The sequence below is a fragment of the Zalophus californianus genome, chromosome X (genome assembly GCF_009762305.2).
Source record: "Zalophus californianus isolate mZalCal1 chromosome X, mZalCal1.pri.v2, whole genome shotgun sequence".
In the NCBI taxonomy this organism is placed as follows: Eukaryota; Metazoa; Chordata; class Mammalia; order Carnivora; family Otariidae; genus Zalophus; species Zalophus californianus.
In genome coordinates, this window is record NC_045612.1 from 122,685,721 (window position 1) to 122,702,114 (window position 16,394).

At 52.9% G+C, this 16,394-nt stretch overlaps 1 protein-coding gene across 1 annotated transcript in view; it reads right to left on the reverse strand.

The window, feature by feature from the left end:
* The window catches only part of SHROOM2 (shroom family member 2), a 137,354-nt gene that overhangs the window by 39,308 nt on the left and 81,652 nt on the right, over window positions 1-16,394 (reverse strand). The window contains 4 exon segments of the mRNA XM_027607925.2: window positions 7,304-7,401; window positions 8,705-10,663; window positions 10,665-11,187; window positions 14,717-14,848. Coding sequence (XP_027463726.1) covers window positions 7,304-7,401; window positions 8,705-10,663; window positions 10,665-11,187; window positions 14,717-14,848 — 2,712 coding nt within the window.

A 16,394-nucleotide genomic window follows, 5' to 3' on the forward strand; every position in this document is an offset into this window, starting at 1 on the left:
CCTCACAGTCATCTTGTGAGGGAGCTCAACATCGGTGGGCCTGACATTCCCGGGTGGTCTTCGGCACACACAATAATTTCAGAGTTCTGGTAGAAAAACAAAGGCCAACAAAGGAAAAACTTGCTGCAATTAAGCTGCCTTCCCCTGGCCCCAAACAAAGTAGCTGCCAGCATTTGGTGCCTCCTTTCCAAAGTTTCTAAAAACGAATGATACTGAAGGTGGCCTTGGGGGTAGGCAGCTGTAAAAGGAATGCATGGACTCAGCCACCTACTGCATCTTCCCTGATGACCTTGCTTGCCCAAACCTTGCTCTTCTCTGTGAAGCAAGTTTTCAGTCTACCAGTATTCTAGAAAGTCCACTTTTGCACGATGCTTAGTCATGTTACCATCCTACAAGAACACTTTCATGCCCTCTCACAAGCTGTACCTTCTCCAAGGAAGGGAACTCAAAGCCAATGTTCACAGTTCATGGATGAGATGTACATATATTTCTTTTCTAGTCTTTCCAAGATTTATTTATTTATTTATTTATTTGAGAGAGAGAGAGAGAGAGAAAGAGCATAAGCAGGAGCGGCAGAGGGAGAGAGAATCTCAAGCAGACTCCACACTGAGCTTGAGCCCAGGCGGAGCTGGCTCTCACGACCCTGAGATCACGCCCTGAGCTGAAATCAAGAGTCGGAAGCTTAACCGGCCCTTCCACTCAGGGACCCCGAGATGTGCGTGTATTTCTAACATGGGTTAATCACTCAGGTTTGATTAAGACGTTTGGCTTCATCCACTAATGTTAGGAAAGCCAGCTTAACATAGATTCAGTAGAGCGCCACATTCGGTCTCAGTAGAAGAACAAGAACTGGAGACCTGACACTTCACAGCGTGGTTCTGGAGTCAAGATGCAAAGCACCTTAACTAGACAATCAACCAGAAGAGCCTACAAAAGTTAAGCGGCAACAGAGACTATCTCCAAAGGAGAAGAGAGGGGCCTTCGCTGATGCCTTTGACAATATGAACAGCATTAATACAAGGAGCGTTTAACTGTATGGCCGTCTGAATGGGTGCTTCCCAGGCCATGCCAGCCCGCAAGCACAGCCTATAAGGGAGAACCACAGCTGGAAAGACTGAGAGGAGATGAGTGTCCGGTGTGTTTAAATGGATTTCTGGAGAAAGGCAAAAACGCTGATGAGCACCTTTATGCAAATTCAACCAAGGCCAGCCGACAAGGGTCTGAGCTCTGAAGAGAGCGGTCCAGTGGGCAGGAGAGACAAAAGGATGAAAGAGCAGAGGGTGACTGCGTCAGGACCGCCGCGGAGGCCTCTCCATCTGGGAAGCGGCGGCCGTGGCCGGCTGGCTCCGGTGGGCAGCAGGGGCGCAGGCGCAGCTCCCGATGCGGCCGCACGGTCTCCCCGGGGGCGCACCGGAAGTTACGCGAGCGCCGCAGTTCCGGCCGCTGGAAGGCAGAGGGTGCCTTCCGACCGCGGCTCGCGGAAGGTTTCGTTCCCCGGCCCGGAACCCGGAATTCGAGTCTGCGGGTCCGTCTGCGTCTCCTTCCCTCCCCGCCGGCCTCCGCTCGGAACTGGGCGCAGGCAGTGCCGCCTGCCCGCCTTCGGCACGCCTCTTCCTCCAGTCCTGGCTCCGGCTCTCCCTCTCTCCGACCCAGCCCCAAACCCTGTCACCCGCGCACGCTGGCCTCGCCACGCTTCCTTCCAAATAACGTGAAGTCACCAGGCCAGACCAGCATGGAAGCAAATGTGTGGTCGCGCTCCAGTCCCGACTCCGCGTTTCCCAAAGCCACGTGGCTATACCTGCGGGGAGGAACTGGAGTTACACCCCGCCCCCGCCCCCGCCCCCGTCCCCACCCCCACCCCCGTCCCCACCCCCACCCCCACCCCCGTCAGGGATTTTCCTGCGGTGCCCTTTTCTCCTTTCCAGGAGGGAGGATCCAGGCAAGTCTGCAAGCACAAAGACCACCGCCCAGAGAGGAAGCTATACGCCCCTTGCTGGCTCTGCCCGACGCTGGCTCCGCCCTGGAAAACGGCCAAGCTGGAGTGTAGCCTTGTTACCCCAGCGCGGGCTTCGTAATTTCCCAGCGGAGCAGTTCAGAGTGGAAAGCTTCAGCTGCCCCTTACTTAGCTAACTGAGGGCCAGGAAAAGCAAATGTCTTCCCGAAAGCCACAAATGAGGAGTAGAGTTTGGCTGGGTAATCTCTCTTACTTTGACATCTATTTGTAAGAAGCTTGTCTAGTAACGGAAAAATCAAGTCTCTGTATTCACCTCTGTACGCCAAGTCACCTCTCAGGGAAAACGTACAGGAAGGTGACCCCCAGGTGGGTTTAGCTTGTTTATGAATTTTATACTGAAGCACATTTCCCCTAAAGAACTCGATTTCATACGGATTCAATTTTACAGCTGTTGCTGGGATTAGCAGAGGACGTTCTCACTCTCGTCCTCCTCGCTCATCTGTCCCAACAAGACACAAGCCTGCAGGTCAGTGCCAGCCCACTGGCGGCAGCTCCTAAAGGCGAGGGCGGAAATGGCTGCAAGGCAGCTACGAGGATGGAACCTGCCAGCGCCCACGGCCACCGTGCTCCACCCCCAGATCTCGTTTCTCCCTTGGTCTCCAGAGCCTCCCCGAACACAGTACTCACTGAACTCCCAAATTTGAGAGCAATAACCGACCACAGCACAACTTCGCTTTCTCGCAAGCTTTAAGATACGATACTGGAAAACAAGTCCACTACCAAATCTATTTTGAGATGTTTATGTCTTGATTCTCAAAGTTATGCCAGGATAGAAAGACAAGCCCATTTCACTGGCTTTTCTGTAAACTGAAATCTTAAAATAAAATTTCAGCACACAGAAAGTACCACTGGATCCTTATTCATCATAACCAAGGACTGAAGCAAGGGCTGTTAGCAGGTACCCATCGATTCATCTACCAGTCCACCCTGTTTATCCATCTACCTACCCATCTATTTATCTACCCACCACCCACCCCTCTATCCATTCATCCACCCGACAACTGGTCCATCCATCTTTCAGTCACTGTGCTTACACAGGGTGCCTTCCCCAAGCTGAGCATGAACGCCCAATTGCCATTTGCTAGGTAGATGTCCCGAGGTAGGCTTGTGTTGTTCCAAGAACAGCCTTTTATTTATTTATTTTTTTAAAGATTTGTTTATTTATTTGACAGAGAGAGAGAAAGAGACAGCGAGAGAGGGAACACAAGCAGGAGCTTGTGAGAGCGGGAGAGGGAGAAGCAGGCTTCCCGCAGAGCAGGGAGCCCGATGCAGGGCTCGATCCCAGGACCCTGGGATCATGACCTGAGCCGAAGGCAGACGCTTAACGACTGAGCCACTCAGGCGCCCCAAGAACAGCCTTTTAACAAGCATCAAGGCCCTGAGGGAGAAACGAACTTGGCTTGTTCAAGGGGTAGAAAGGTAGCAATAAGTCCCGAGCCTGGATGGGAAAGGAGAGTGACAAAGGATGCCCCACAAAAAAGAAGGCCATACAGGGCCTTGCAGGTCATGGTCAGGAGCTTGCACTTTATTCCAAGTGCAATCAGAAGCCATTGCATGGTTTGGGAACGGGGCCGGTTATAATTTAATTTATATTCCGAGACCAGCAAGGAGGTACACAAAGGCGGCGAGAACTTGATGCCAGAGGGTCAGAGCAGAGCCCCTCAGAGAGCAATGTGCTGCACTGGGGAGGTGGGCTTTGGCTTGTGCAGCAAGGTGACCAGGGGAACTGTGAGTCGGATCGGAGCCCCTGCAAGGGGGGTGCTGGAGTGGCAAAGACAGGATTTCCATCTCCATTCTGTTCAGAGGCACTAGCAGCCATCCAGGCCGGGAGACCAGCAGGCAGCATGGGCGTGGGTCCATGAGAAGCAGGGAAGGGCCCACAGACACATCTCCCAGGTGAGCGTCAGAGTCACCCACCTCCTCACACCGCCTCTGCGGAGAATGCCTCCACAGGGGCATATGCACGGAAGGTCAACTCTTAAAAAGTGGCATCACTGAATCACAAGGTGCCTGCAACAGCAGGGCTTCATGTAACTGAACCCCAAAACACCCTTCGGAGAGGTTTTGCCGAATTCCTCTCCTCACCAGACACACTCAAGGATGGCAGCCTCCCTCTCCCCTTTATTTTAAATGCTCCCACACCAGGTGTGGCTCCATCAGCTCAACGACGGGATATATACTTCCTGAGAGCACTGAGGCAGCTGACAGCCTTGGCTACAAGGTATAAGGCAGAAAGGACATTTCTCCCAGGGTTATGGAGTCATTGTATACCCCAAAACTTGTAAGTTGAAGTCCGAACCCCCAGGACCTCAGAATGTGACTATTTGGAGATAGGGTTTTTAAAGAGGTAAGTAAGGTGAAATGAAGTCATCAGGGTGAATCCTGATCCAATCTCAGTGGTGTTCTTACAAGAGACTGGGCAGAGACACACAAAGGGAACACCACGTGGTGACACGGGGAGGAGGTGGCTAATGTGTAAGACGTGAAGAGAAGGCCTGGGAGAAACCAAACCTGCTGACCCCTTGATCTTGGGCTTCTGGCCTCCACAAGACTGGGAAGATAAATTTCTATTGTCGATGTCACCCAGTCTGTGGCATTTGGTTAGGACAGCCCGAGCAAGCTGCTACGTCCAGCTTATGAGGTACCCCAGTGAGTGGGGGAGAGAATTCGCAGGAAGCAGACTCCTGTCGGTCACAATACTGAGCTCGGAGAGCTGGTGCAAAACCTCTGAGAACAGGAGAAGCTAGGGGGTGAAGCCAGTCGGGCTGGGTAAAGGGGGCTGCTCGCCACAGGAAAAGCTAGAAGCAAGCAAATGCAATGAAATCTGCTCTCCTGGCTTTGGGTTTCTTTCAGCTCAAACACCACCTGTCTCCCCTATGACTCAGCCAGAAGTCACCTCACCCTCTTTCCTCCAAGATTCTGAAGCACCACATTATTTCTTACAAAAATTCTACTTATGTGTCATCACTTCTATGGTAAGTACTGGTGTCTCTCCTTCCCACCTACACTGTGAGGTCCTTTGGGAGCAGAACCTTTGTCCTACATCTCTTTATGTAGGACAGAATCTTGAACCTCACAAAAATGTTCTCAATGTGATTTGAATGAACAAGTAACTCTTATCTTGATGCTATTATGTTGTCTCAACAGAGTACAATGAAAAACATTCACTACCCCACACCAGTTACCAGATCCGTAATTCCTTTTTTTTTTTTTTTAAGATTTTATTTTTAAGTAATCTCTGTGCCTAACGTGGGGCTCGAACTCAAAACCCCAAGATCAAGAGTCACACGCTCTACTGACCGAGCTGACTAGGTACCCCTGTAATTCATATTTTTTTTAATTTTTAAGATTTTATTTATTTATTTGACAGAGACAGAGACAGCGAGAGAGGCAACACAAGCAGGGGGCGTGGGAGAGGGAGAAGCAGGCCTCCCGCTGAGCAGGGAGCCTGATTTGGGGCTCGATCCCAGGACCCTGGGATCACGACCTGAGCCGAAGGCAGATGCTTAACGAATGAGCCATCCAGGCGCCCCTCATATTTTTTATACACATGTTTATATTGTTTTAAGTTTATGCAAAACATTAGGCGTCTTTAAATCGTTGCATTAGAGGATTTTGGTTTTGGTGAGCAAATAGAGAGTCCTTGACCTGAATTTTCATTTCTTTTATTCCCAGATTTAATGTTTTAAATACACTACTTCTTACCGATACTTCAGAAAATAAACATTCTTCAAAAAAAGCTGAAAATGGCTTTTCCATGTTCCTGTTCTGGAATTTTGTGGAGTCTTGCCGCTTTTTGAATGCGCACACAGTTCTGAAAATTGCCGGCTCTGCAGCTCAAAAGCAGAAGGCTCTGGAACTAATTTCTTCAGAGTGGTGGTGCAGTGTGCTACGATAAAGGAAGCCTGTGGTCCCTCCTGCTGTTCTTCTTGACCCTCTCGCTATTGACACACACTGTACATTATAGCTATTCATTAGGACTCCGCTCACAGCAGAAGGGCTAAGTCCTCTGCAGTGGAAGTGCCGTGCCTAGGGCAGGAACTCAGCGAGCTCTGAGCACCGTCATGACGGCAGCAGAGCCCGGGAGCGGGCTGCGAGAGAAGATTTCAGCTGGTGCCGGGCCGGGACTCACTCAGAGACTCTCGGAGTAAAGCTCTAATTGTGTTTCTCAGAAAAGGCTGCATTCTTGTAGGTGTATTATTCATCGGCCCTTCCTTCTTAGCCAGGGATTCTTGGTTTCAGCCGTGCAAACCGTGAATGGCAGGGACCTCCTACACAAAACGCCACTCTTGCCCCCTTAGAACCACGTAAAGATTGGATGCTGTTGCATAAGGCTAACAGCCCGCAAGTTTTTAGCCCAATGAAGTAAGACCCCGTTACAGAAGGCAAACATTTAAATTGGTTATTTCTGCAACAGAACCTTATGAGGTTAAGTGTTGAAATCTAAATATCACACCGATCACCACTCTCAAAGCGACGGAAAAATCTGCATTCACTTACCCAACTGCGTACATTCACTTCCATGCTTCTATTAGCCCTTTTAAAATAAGGTGATACCACAGGTCCTACAGTAATCTATGCTTTTCTCTCCCTCCCTCCCCATGCGTATCAGGGGCGAGATGACACTGTCTGTCTACCCACCTACCTACTTAACCTAAATCCCATCCTCACTACAGCTAAACAGCTACACCGGCCCCATTCTAGAATGATGGCATACAGCACGGTAATACACCGGGCCGTCCACAATTCTCTCACACGCTCTGATCCTCTTGAGGAGCCCACAGAATTGATTTCTATTCTCACGCTCAAAATAAGCCCAATTTAGAAAGGCTGGCTCCATTCCTTCCAGACTGACAATCCTTCCAGGCAAGAACGATGCGGAGACCACGCCCCAGCAACCCAGCTGTGTACTCGGTCCCTTCAATCGAGCATTCTGGATAAAGCATTTCATTCAAGCACAAGACACTGGATTTCCCATTTTCTCAACAGGAAGAACCTACTGTGCAGAAAACACAGCAGCCATTTCAAGAACGGAAACACGCCACGATGGCATTCGAAGGCGTTGCTGCCCTGGAGAGGGTGCTCCTGCCCGTGGTGCAGGCCTGCGGGCTCAGCTCAATGCGCACGGCGCCGTCTGCACCCGGGCACGCGGCTCGCCGCGTCCACTAACAGCCACTCTGGTTTGGCAAAAAACAGATGCCCCATCACGTTCACCGAGCATTCACCCTCCATCAAGAAGGCCACCCCCGAGATGTCTTCTTAGCAACCCCCAATCCAAAATTCACCTACCTCGGACGGGGATGTCCCTCCTCGGCCCAGACCGCAGAGGAAAGTTCTCTGTGCTCGCCAGGGTCCCCCACTTGCTGCTGGGGTTCGATGGCAGCTTCCTGCCAAGAGCAAGCACAGTGAGACACCAAGTCATCAAGCCGCCTTCTCTGAGACATCTATCATTATGAACCCCCTCATTGTGGGTTTGCCCTGTGGGCCCGGACCACGGAGGCAATGACGCAGCCTGCTGTCTCGTCCTGACACTCGGCCACGGGCCTGGCGAGCTCAGCTCTCCAAACCGGTCTACCAAACAAATGAACGAGACCGTAGGTCCCACTCCTGTTCTGGGCAGCTAGCAGATGGCTGACGTGAGGCCTGTAGGGCCATGGGACACAGCCGGCCAAAGCAGAAACAAAACAAAAACCAACTCACATACAGCCTGTGGCAACTCACTACGGCGGAGCCTCAAGCCCGAGGAATTGTCAGAGTCTGGGATTCTTCTCTCCTGACCGAGCAAGCATGGAGTTCTCAGAGGTCATGCTGCGCGGGCCACGGGCTGGGACACGGCCACGACCAGACTGCCACACGTGCGGCATCTGCAGGCCTGTCAGCACCAGGATGCCACGAACAAACACGCAGTTCTCTGTACACGCACGTACTGACTGTGGTGTCCTGAACCCACTACTGGTTCTTTTTGAAAAGAAACCGCATCTCTCACTGTAAGCATTTTCTTTGAAACGTATAAAGGCAGGTTTAAGAGGCAGAACAGGCAGAGAGAGGGAGCTTGACTCGTGGCAATCGACTATGAGTATTGCTACGAACAGTCTGCTTTTCTAGAAGAGAGCGTAAAGGCAACTTTTACCGTCAGTACCTTACAGAAAATGCAGTGGTTTAACGCATTGCACGTTAGATTACGTTTGCCCTGGAGCAATCTCTAAAAATATTCGAAAAAAACAAAAACCCAAACCTTAAAGAACAAATACTAGAAACTGTAAATGGCCTCAAGGTTTGAAGACTGGCTATCAGACACTGTCTTACCCCTTTACAGAAAGTCCCGCTTTCCATTTCTGAGGAGAACCTGCCGTTTTCTAGAGCTCCCCCCCAATTCTTGGCTTGGCGTTAAGGCTGGGGCACCCTAATCACAGGGAAAGTCAGCTGAAGCAAGAGATGAGGCGGCGGCTGGGGACTCGAGATACGCAAGCAAGGACGGCACTTCAGCGGCCACGAATGTACCCATCTTCCCCAGGGCCCTTTCACACGAGGCGATGCCACAAGAGCTGGAGCACATAGGTGCTCAAACAGCTGGACACAAGTCACACTGACATCGGGGCATTCTATTTTGGGGGGGCCTCCTCTATGTGCTGTAAGACGGCAGGTGGGGGCGGGGGGCAGCTTTGTCCTTGCTTGCGGCACCAGGCTTACCTGTGTGTAGAGGTCTGTGGACGGCGACGACCGGGACCTTCCATGAATGTACCGCAGCCTCTCGTGCTGCTCCAGACCCGCGTCCAAGATGTCGTCGGCTGAGTGATACCTCCCGGAACTCCTGGCTTCGAGAGCTGTCCTCTGTTCCCGCCAAGAGGCTTGATATTCAGCAAAGGTCCCAAGTCTCTCAGGCGGTTCCAGTTTTCCTACCTTCCCCGCTCTTCTGCGCCCACTGGGGTTTTCTCCAAAGGAGGTAGTGCGGGCCCTCTTCTGGAACCAAGGCTGCGCACTCTCGTACCCATGGCCCGCTGTCGGCGGCCTCTCCAGCTTCTCCTTAGGGAACGCGCAGAGTGCTTGCCTCTGGCCAGGTCTCTGGTGAATGGGTTTGCTTGTTTCCTCAAAGAACTTCCACCTGTCGGCGAACGTGCCCACAGTCTCCTCGGACGTCCCAGGGCGCTGGTGAGGGCGATCATCCCCCGAGAGCCCCACCTCGTTCATTTTCTCCGGTTCAGAGTAGGATTTCAGCTTCTGCTCCAGCGTGAACCGTTTCCGGCCTCCAATGCGGGGAACGTGCGGCACGGCCGCTCCAGACGGGGGCGGCTTGGCCAGGCCGCCCTCCCACACGCGGGCGACGGGGTCCAGATCTGTGCTGTGGTCCTCAGCCCGCTGCTCTGGTGGCCCTGCATAATGCTCAGCTGGGCTGGGGTCCAAGTCACGGCGTTTAAACGACGTGGCCCGCAGGACCCGGGCCTGGGCCTCCTTCACGTGGTCTCTGTAGGTGCCCGTGAAGGACCCTTCTGGGCTGGGGCTGGTGGCACCTCTGCGCTCCACCCTCCAGCCGCCGCCGGCCTCTTCCTCGGCTTCCCCCGCCCCAGTCAGCGTCACCGTGCTTTTGCTTTTCTGCAGCTTGGCTCGTCGCATCTGGATCTCGTTCCTCAGGGTGGTGGCAAACCGGTCGCTCCTCCGTGTCACTTTGCCCACCTGGGCGTCAAACGGTGGCGGCCTCTCTGTACCCGCATCTGGGCCATTCTCGGGCCGGCGCGACCCCTCCTGGGTCAGTGAGTGCAACATAGGTGTCTTGTGAGGAGAGATCGTGCTGCTCTCTCCGTCGGCCCACATGAAGCCATCCGCGGTTTTCTTCAGACCGCTTTTCTCCACGTGGCTGGCTCGTGGTGCTGCTTCACGGCCTGCGGGGCGGCTCTCTGCTCCTCGGTCCGCCGGGTCGGCCCGGGCTCTGTCGCGGGGGCCCGGGGCCTGCTCGCGCTGCGGCAGGGAACTCCGGGGTTCCTGGCCCAGCGGCTGTGGGGTAGGGGATTCGCGGGCACCTGGAGCCACGTCAGGATGCCAGGCCTGCTGGTGGAGTTGCGCCGCCTGGGTGCCGTCCTGAGGGCACTCTCTGCTGACCGCACAGTCGTAGAGGCCCTGCCCACCGCTGTCCCCCTTCTGGTTGGTGGCGCCGGGCCGCCCGACCTGAGCGGGGCTGTGCTCCTGGAAACGGTCAGCAGATGGCTCCTGGCGGCCCCCCGGGACGGCCACGCGGGGCTGCTCCCTCAGTGACGTGGCGGCCGTGGGGCCCCCGTGACAGAAGGGGCTCTCGGCACTGTCCCGGCGTGTGTGCTGGCAGCCGAAGGAAGACTGTGGGAAATGCACATCCGTGCCAGACAGAGAGGCCTGCAGCCGGCCGGGAGCCCCTGGGAGGCCGCCTGCCCTGTAGTCAGAGGGCAGCACCCCGCCATCCAGGGGGACGTCCGGTGTGCAACCTGAGCTCCCGGCTCTTCTCCCGCCGCTGGGACGCACCAGCCTCCATGGCTGATCGGCGGCTTCTGCTCTCCAGTCACTGCGGGGCTGGGCGCGGCTCAGGCCTGGAAAGTGCTGCACGTTGGCCGCCTCTGAGAATGGAGGGCCCTGGGCCTTCTCGTGGCTCTTGGTGGCCGCGAAGCTGTCACTGCGGAGGGGGGGGCGGGGGCGGAGGAGGGGACGAAGGTGCTTTTCTCTTATCAGGGACATACCAGACGGGCCCAAAATTTGACCTCCCGGAGGTGGCCAGCTTCACCTCAGCACTGTCCTCTGGCCTGGGGCTTTTGCTACCGTCACGGAGCACCCGGGCCGGGGAAGACCCGAGCCTCTCCTCGAGGCCCTGAGGATCGCTGGCGGCCTGGCCCTGCCGGCTGCTGTCCGGCTTGGAGGCCTCCCACAGGCCCACTTTGTAGAGGATGTTCTCTGCAGAGGAGGCATCGGCCTTGGGCAACGTGTGGTCAGGCGTGCTGGAGCTGGTGGAGAATGAGCCGTAAGCCGAGTCCCGCTTGCTCTGGCCGCCCAGGTGGTCGATGCTGCTGTTGGATTTGGCGGCAGACAGGCGTCCGGAGGGGCAGGGCTGGGAAGGCTGGTCCAGGCTGTCGACGCTCCCGAGCGAGCTAAAATGGCCAGACGTGCGCTGCAGATTCGAGGGCTCCCACGTGCCCGACAGGTCATGAGACGAAGAACTGGGAAGGAAGGACCACGGGGAAGAGTCTGCTTTAGAATCAAGGAACAGCGAAGGGAACAATGAGGAGAGCACTGCAACGAATGTAGCTGGCCCTGTGCAGAAACACCCAGATGCCCAGAACTCTTCCCAGGACAGGGTCACAGGACCCGACATGTGACCTTTGCCCAGCATTTTATTATTCCTTTTTAAACATTTTATTTATTTATCTGACAGGGAAGGACAGAGAGAGAGAGAGAGAGAGAGAGAGCGCGCGTGCACAAGCAGGGGGAGCGGCAGGCAGAGGGAGAAGCAGGCTCCCCGCTGAGCAGAGACCCTGACGCGGGGCTCGATCCCAGGACCCCGGGATCCTGACCTGAGCTGAAGGCAGACGCTTCACCGACTGAGCCACCCAGGCGCCCCTGCATAGCATTTTAAAGAGCAACTCTGACAAGAGGCTGAAGAGACCCAGCCTGACCCACTCGATGCTCTTTCCCCAGACAGATGCCTTCACACGCTAGCCGTACAGTCCTGCGCTCGGGGTGCCAAAGTCCACAGCGGTCACCAGCAGGAAATGCCTATGTGAACGCTTCCATCCTCCGTCACTGAGTATGGTGGCTGGCAGACCACAGCCCATGAGAACAGGTGTTAGTTAAATGGTTGGGGGGACAGGGATCAAAAGACCATTTTGTGACCCAAGAAAATGACAAGAAATTCAAATCTCACTGCTCACAGGTAGAGTGTGACCGGGACCCAGTCGTGGTCATTCGTGTACACAGTTTGTGACTGCTTCTGAGCTGGGGACCTGCAGTAGACACGGGCCCAGGGAGCCTAAAATATTTCCTACGTGGCCCTTTACAGAGCAGGTTGGTGGACCCCAAGGTTGAGCGTATGAAAGGGTTCTTGTCTGGACGACTAACAAAGAAGAAGCCACCCAAATGACAACAACTTTCACATTAAGAGGGGAAGTCCAGGGGCGCCTGGGTGGCTCAGTCGGTGTAGCATCCGCCTTCGGCTCACGTCATGATCCCAGGACCCTGGGATCGAGTCCTGCGTCGGGCTCCCTGCTCAGCGGGGAGCCTGCTTCTCCCTCTGCCTCTGCCGCTCCCCCTGCTCGTGCTCTCTCACTCCGATAAATAAATAAAATCTTGACAATAAAAAATAAATAAAAATGGAAGTCCAGGGATAATGTGACTTTTCCACACCTAAATATTAAAGGCATGATGTGATAGAGAACTCCAGCCACAGACTTTCTCAGCAAAACCAAACACTGCTGGGCGCAGGGGACTAATTATGCCTGACAGAGTTCATCGGAACTATACCCGAATGCCAAAAATACAGGTTCACAAGTAGGACGGGGTCTAAGAGAAGGAAATGCAAAATCAGGTTTATTGCTACAAGCTGGGTGATACGTTCATTAAGGAATCCAGTATTCTACGAGGTAGTAATAGCGTATATAGGAGGCTAATGGCTTTCCGTGGCTAAGCTCTTTATCCAGACACGCTGAAAATGTTTTCGTTAAAGTTCAACAAAGCTGGAAACTTCATGCTTCAAGGTAAAAAAAACAAAAAACAAAACTACTACCCACAACTGTTGCTAACTTTAGGTTTGGGGAGCACCATGATCTCAAGGCTCCTGGGGACAGTGAAATTTTCCTGAAGGGAGGGGACTGTTTGGGTTTCATACCCTTCCCTGTAAGGACACAGCAGGTGACCTTGGCAGAAATGGAGCACGTTCCGCTCCATCCTCCCACCAGTGCGCTCTGGAGATGATTTGTCCGTGAGATCTTAAGTCCGAGAAGATATGAATAATGCTAAGCACTGTTTCCACACAGATGTGGGCCGCATATGTGCTTCTTTAATCAAGAAACCATCAAATGGGCTTAATGGAATTTCTATTACATTAAGTCATTTCAATAATGAAATGACTTTTTTTTTAAAGATTTTATTTATTTATTTGAGAGAGAGAGAGAGAGAGAGAGAGAGAGAGAGAGCGCGCACGAGCAGGGAGGAGAGCAAGAAGCAGGCTCCCGTGGAGCAGGGAGCCCGACGCGGAGATCGATCCCAGGACCCTGGGACCACGACCCGAGCCGGAGGCAGCCGCCCAACCGACTGAGCCACTCTGGAGTCCCCAAAGGCTCACTTTTCACTTAAGTTTTAGTACTCACCTGAGAATCTGTGGTTTCTCAAAAACACTCTGGACTCCAAATACCACCATCTCTTGTCACTTTAAGTAGGTAATGCATTTGAGATGTATTTCCTTCATAATCCTTCATAATTTTACAGCAGACCAGTATTTACTAACAATCAAAATAGATTTTGAGGGGCACCTGGGTGTCTCAGTCGGTTAACTGTCCGACTCTTGGTTTCAGCTCAGGTCATGATCTCAGGGTCCTGGGATTGGGCCCCACGTCGGGCTCTGCGCTCAACATGGAATCTGCCTGACATTCTCTCTCTCCTGCCCCCGACTTGTGCGCACGAGCACGCTTTCGCACTCGCTCTCTCTCTCAAACAGATAAATCTTTTTAAAAAAATTGATTTTGAGATGGTTACATTAGCTCCATATACACTGGCACAAATGCACTTATAGAACAGACACGCACGCACACTCACAAACACACAAGCACATACATTCAAGTGCATGTGCACACACGTTCACACACACGTGCAGAAATCCTAAGTGTGCACAGATACATACACTCACTTATACACGCACTCACACATACCCAAACCCACGCTACTTGTTGCTACCGTCATCCTTTTAATAGGAGACTTGTGAGGACACTGGCCACTGACCCAAGGTGATGAATGACTAGCGGGAGCCTCCTCAAGCCAACACCGCCACGGTGCTGCCACATGCTTGCCTGATACATTAGCACTTTTGACTGTGAAATGTGGCCGCCAGGCCGACCAGAACTCCCTCTCCTTCGCCTGACCTACAACTCCCATCATCGTGGTCTCACGCTCAGTGGGAAAACACCACTAGGCCCTCAAGGCTGGATACCACCCTGGCATGGGGGCTGGGAAGCCTTGGTTTCCTCTATACCCCAACCACAAGAGAGCCCTGGGGGTCGGGGAGAGGGTGCTGATGTTTAACAGAACCGTCTGGGAGCCTCTGTGAAATACATTTGCTGAACCCGTAAGTAGCTCCTGCCTTTCAATCTACGCATAAAAGTCTCAAAAGAACGGAGGTGGCTGTGGGCAAGTGGGTGGCATGGCAGCTGTTCCGCTCAGGTCAGAACCACCAACTCAGCTGGCCCAAAGGGATTCAGCGCAAAAAGCAAAGTCCCCAGGCTCCCGATTTATTAAGCGATATAATGAGAAAGCACACTTGCTCATCCTTGCTCTTGGTATTTCAGTTTTTGTTTTCAAGGGTTGGACACATACCCATTCTGAAAAATTTAGAGAGTTTCACCAGTAATGGGGTTCATGGCTTTTCCTCATCAGAAAAACAAAATCATTCTGAAGTGGAGAAAGGTACTATCATGGCAGGGCTGGGAAGTCATGAACACCGTCGAACCCTGTCCATCCCGGTGGGAAACCAGTGCCTACCTGGCGTGGTGTCGGCTGTGCCAAGAAGGGCAGGCACTGGCGGAGGGGAACGGCGATGCTGACGTCTCGGGGTGGCTATCGGAGAACTTGGTGGCATGCCAGGAGTGGGGCCTCCAGGTCACCTCATTCTTCCTGAAAAAGAACGCAGACGACTCAGGGACCTCAAACAAAGGACAACTCCGCGCCAAGATGGGAGTGCAACGTGGAAATAAGTCACGGCGACTTCTGCGTGATTCAGACCATCGCTTCCAGGGTGCTTCCCACTGTATCTGGACATGAACATAGTTTTAAAAAATTTTTATTCATGCAGAACTCACCCTAATGCAGAACGAGAAGCACGGGCTTCAAAATGTGAATTAACCCTTATTCTTCAAAATGTATTCGCGGTAGTAAATGAATCTTGTTGTCCCCTCAGCCACCAGCAGGACCCCAGACAGACTTCTGTCTTTCTTGTTTCAGCACAGCTGTGCACACAGCCCTCAGCCTCCTTGCGGAAAAGAGAACGCACTGGAGAGAAGCTCAGTGAGTGCCCAGCTCAGCGGGGTCACACAGAGTGTAGAGCGCTTCTATTTACTCACTTACCTAAACACAGACATCTGGACATGCACTAAGGCTAGGAGATGCGTATTCCTTCCTCCAAGCGTCCCAGAGTGTCTGCGAAGTCAGCTAAGGGTCCTCGTTATTGGAACGTGATGCCCTCGACCAACAGGCTGCAGCCCACTCCTGCCAGGGCTCCTGAACGTCATCCGCAGCCTTGGCCTGGGCTCCTACTGCACGGTCCCCACCACCCCATGGGGCCTTAGTGTTTTGGCTGCACTGCCTGGGTGTGAGAGGGGAATTTTAGTCGGAAATCCGCAGAGCTGCCACGGAAATGTTCCAGAGCCCCCAAGAGGAGGCTGCGGCGTGAGGAGACCCACCCACACCGGGGTCTCCCACTCCCCACTTCTCCAGCGCGGGACAGAACCTGCTCGCTGCGGACAGCTTACGGCCCCATCAACAACACAGAAAGAACTCAAAAGGAGCCTCATTAGGTACTTGACAGAGAGCAAACATTTTTCCAAGCAGGCAAAAACATTCAAGGATATTACATAATAAAGAATATTAAAAAACCTGAGGGGCGCCGGGGTGGCTCGGTCGGTGAAGCGTCTGCCTTCGGCTCAGGTCATGATCTCAGGGTCCTGGGATTGAGCCCCAGGATGGGCTCCCTGCTCAGTGGGAAATCTGCTTCTCCCTCTGCCCCTAACCCCTGCTAATGCTTGGTCTCTCTCTAATAAATAAAATCTTAAAAAAAAAAAAAAAAAAAAGGAAGAAATCTGAAAAGCATTTATAACACAAACCTTCTGACAACTCATAATTAATGAAGAAAAATATCTGGGTGGCAAAATGTGGAATGTGTTGACTTCAGGAGTTTCCCCATGAACAGAAGCATAAAACAGACAAATTCATCACACCACAGAAGTAAAGGGACTGAAAACCGAACTGTATCTCATGGAGTTTCTCAGAATCCTCATAAGAAAGGTTCTGGCCATGGGAATTTCATTTTCAGATGTCTTTTTCTGTGCTATCGGATCCACAATTTGTTTCATCTTCCTTTATAGTTAATTAATGAAGGAAAGAAACTAGATGGAGGGCGGAGGCAAAGGGAAACAAATAAAAAAAGGAGCCTAGGAAAGGAAAA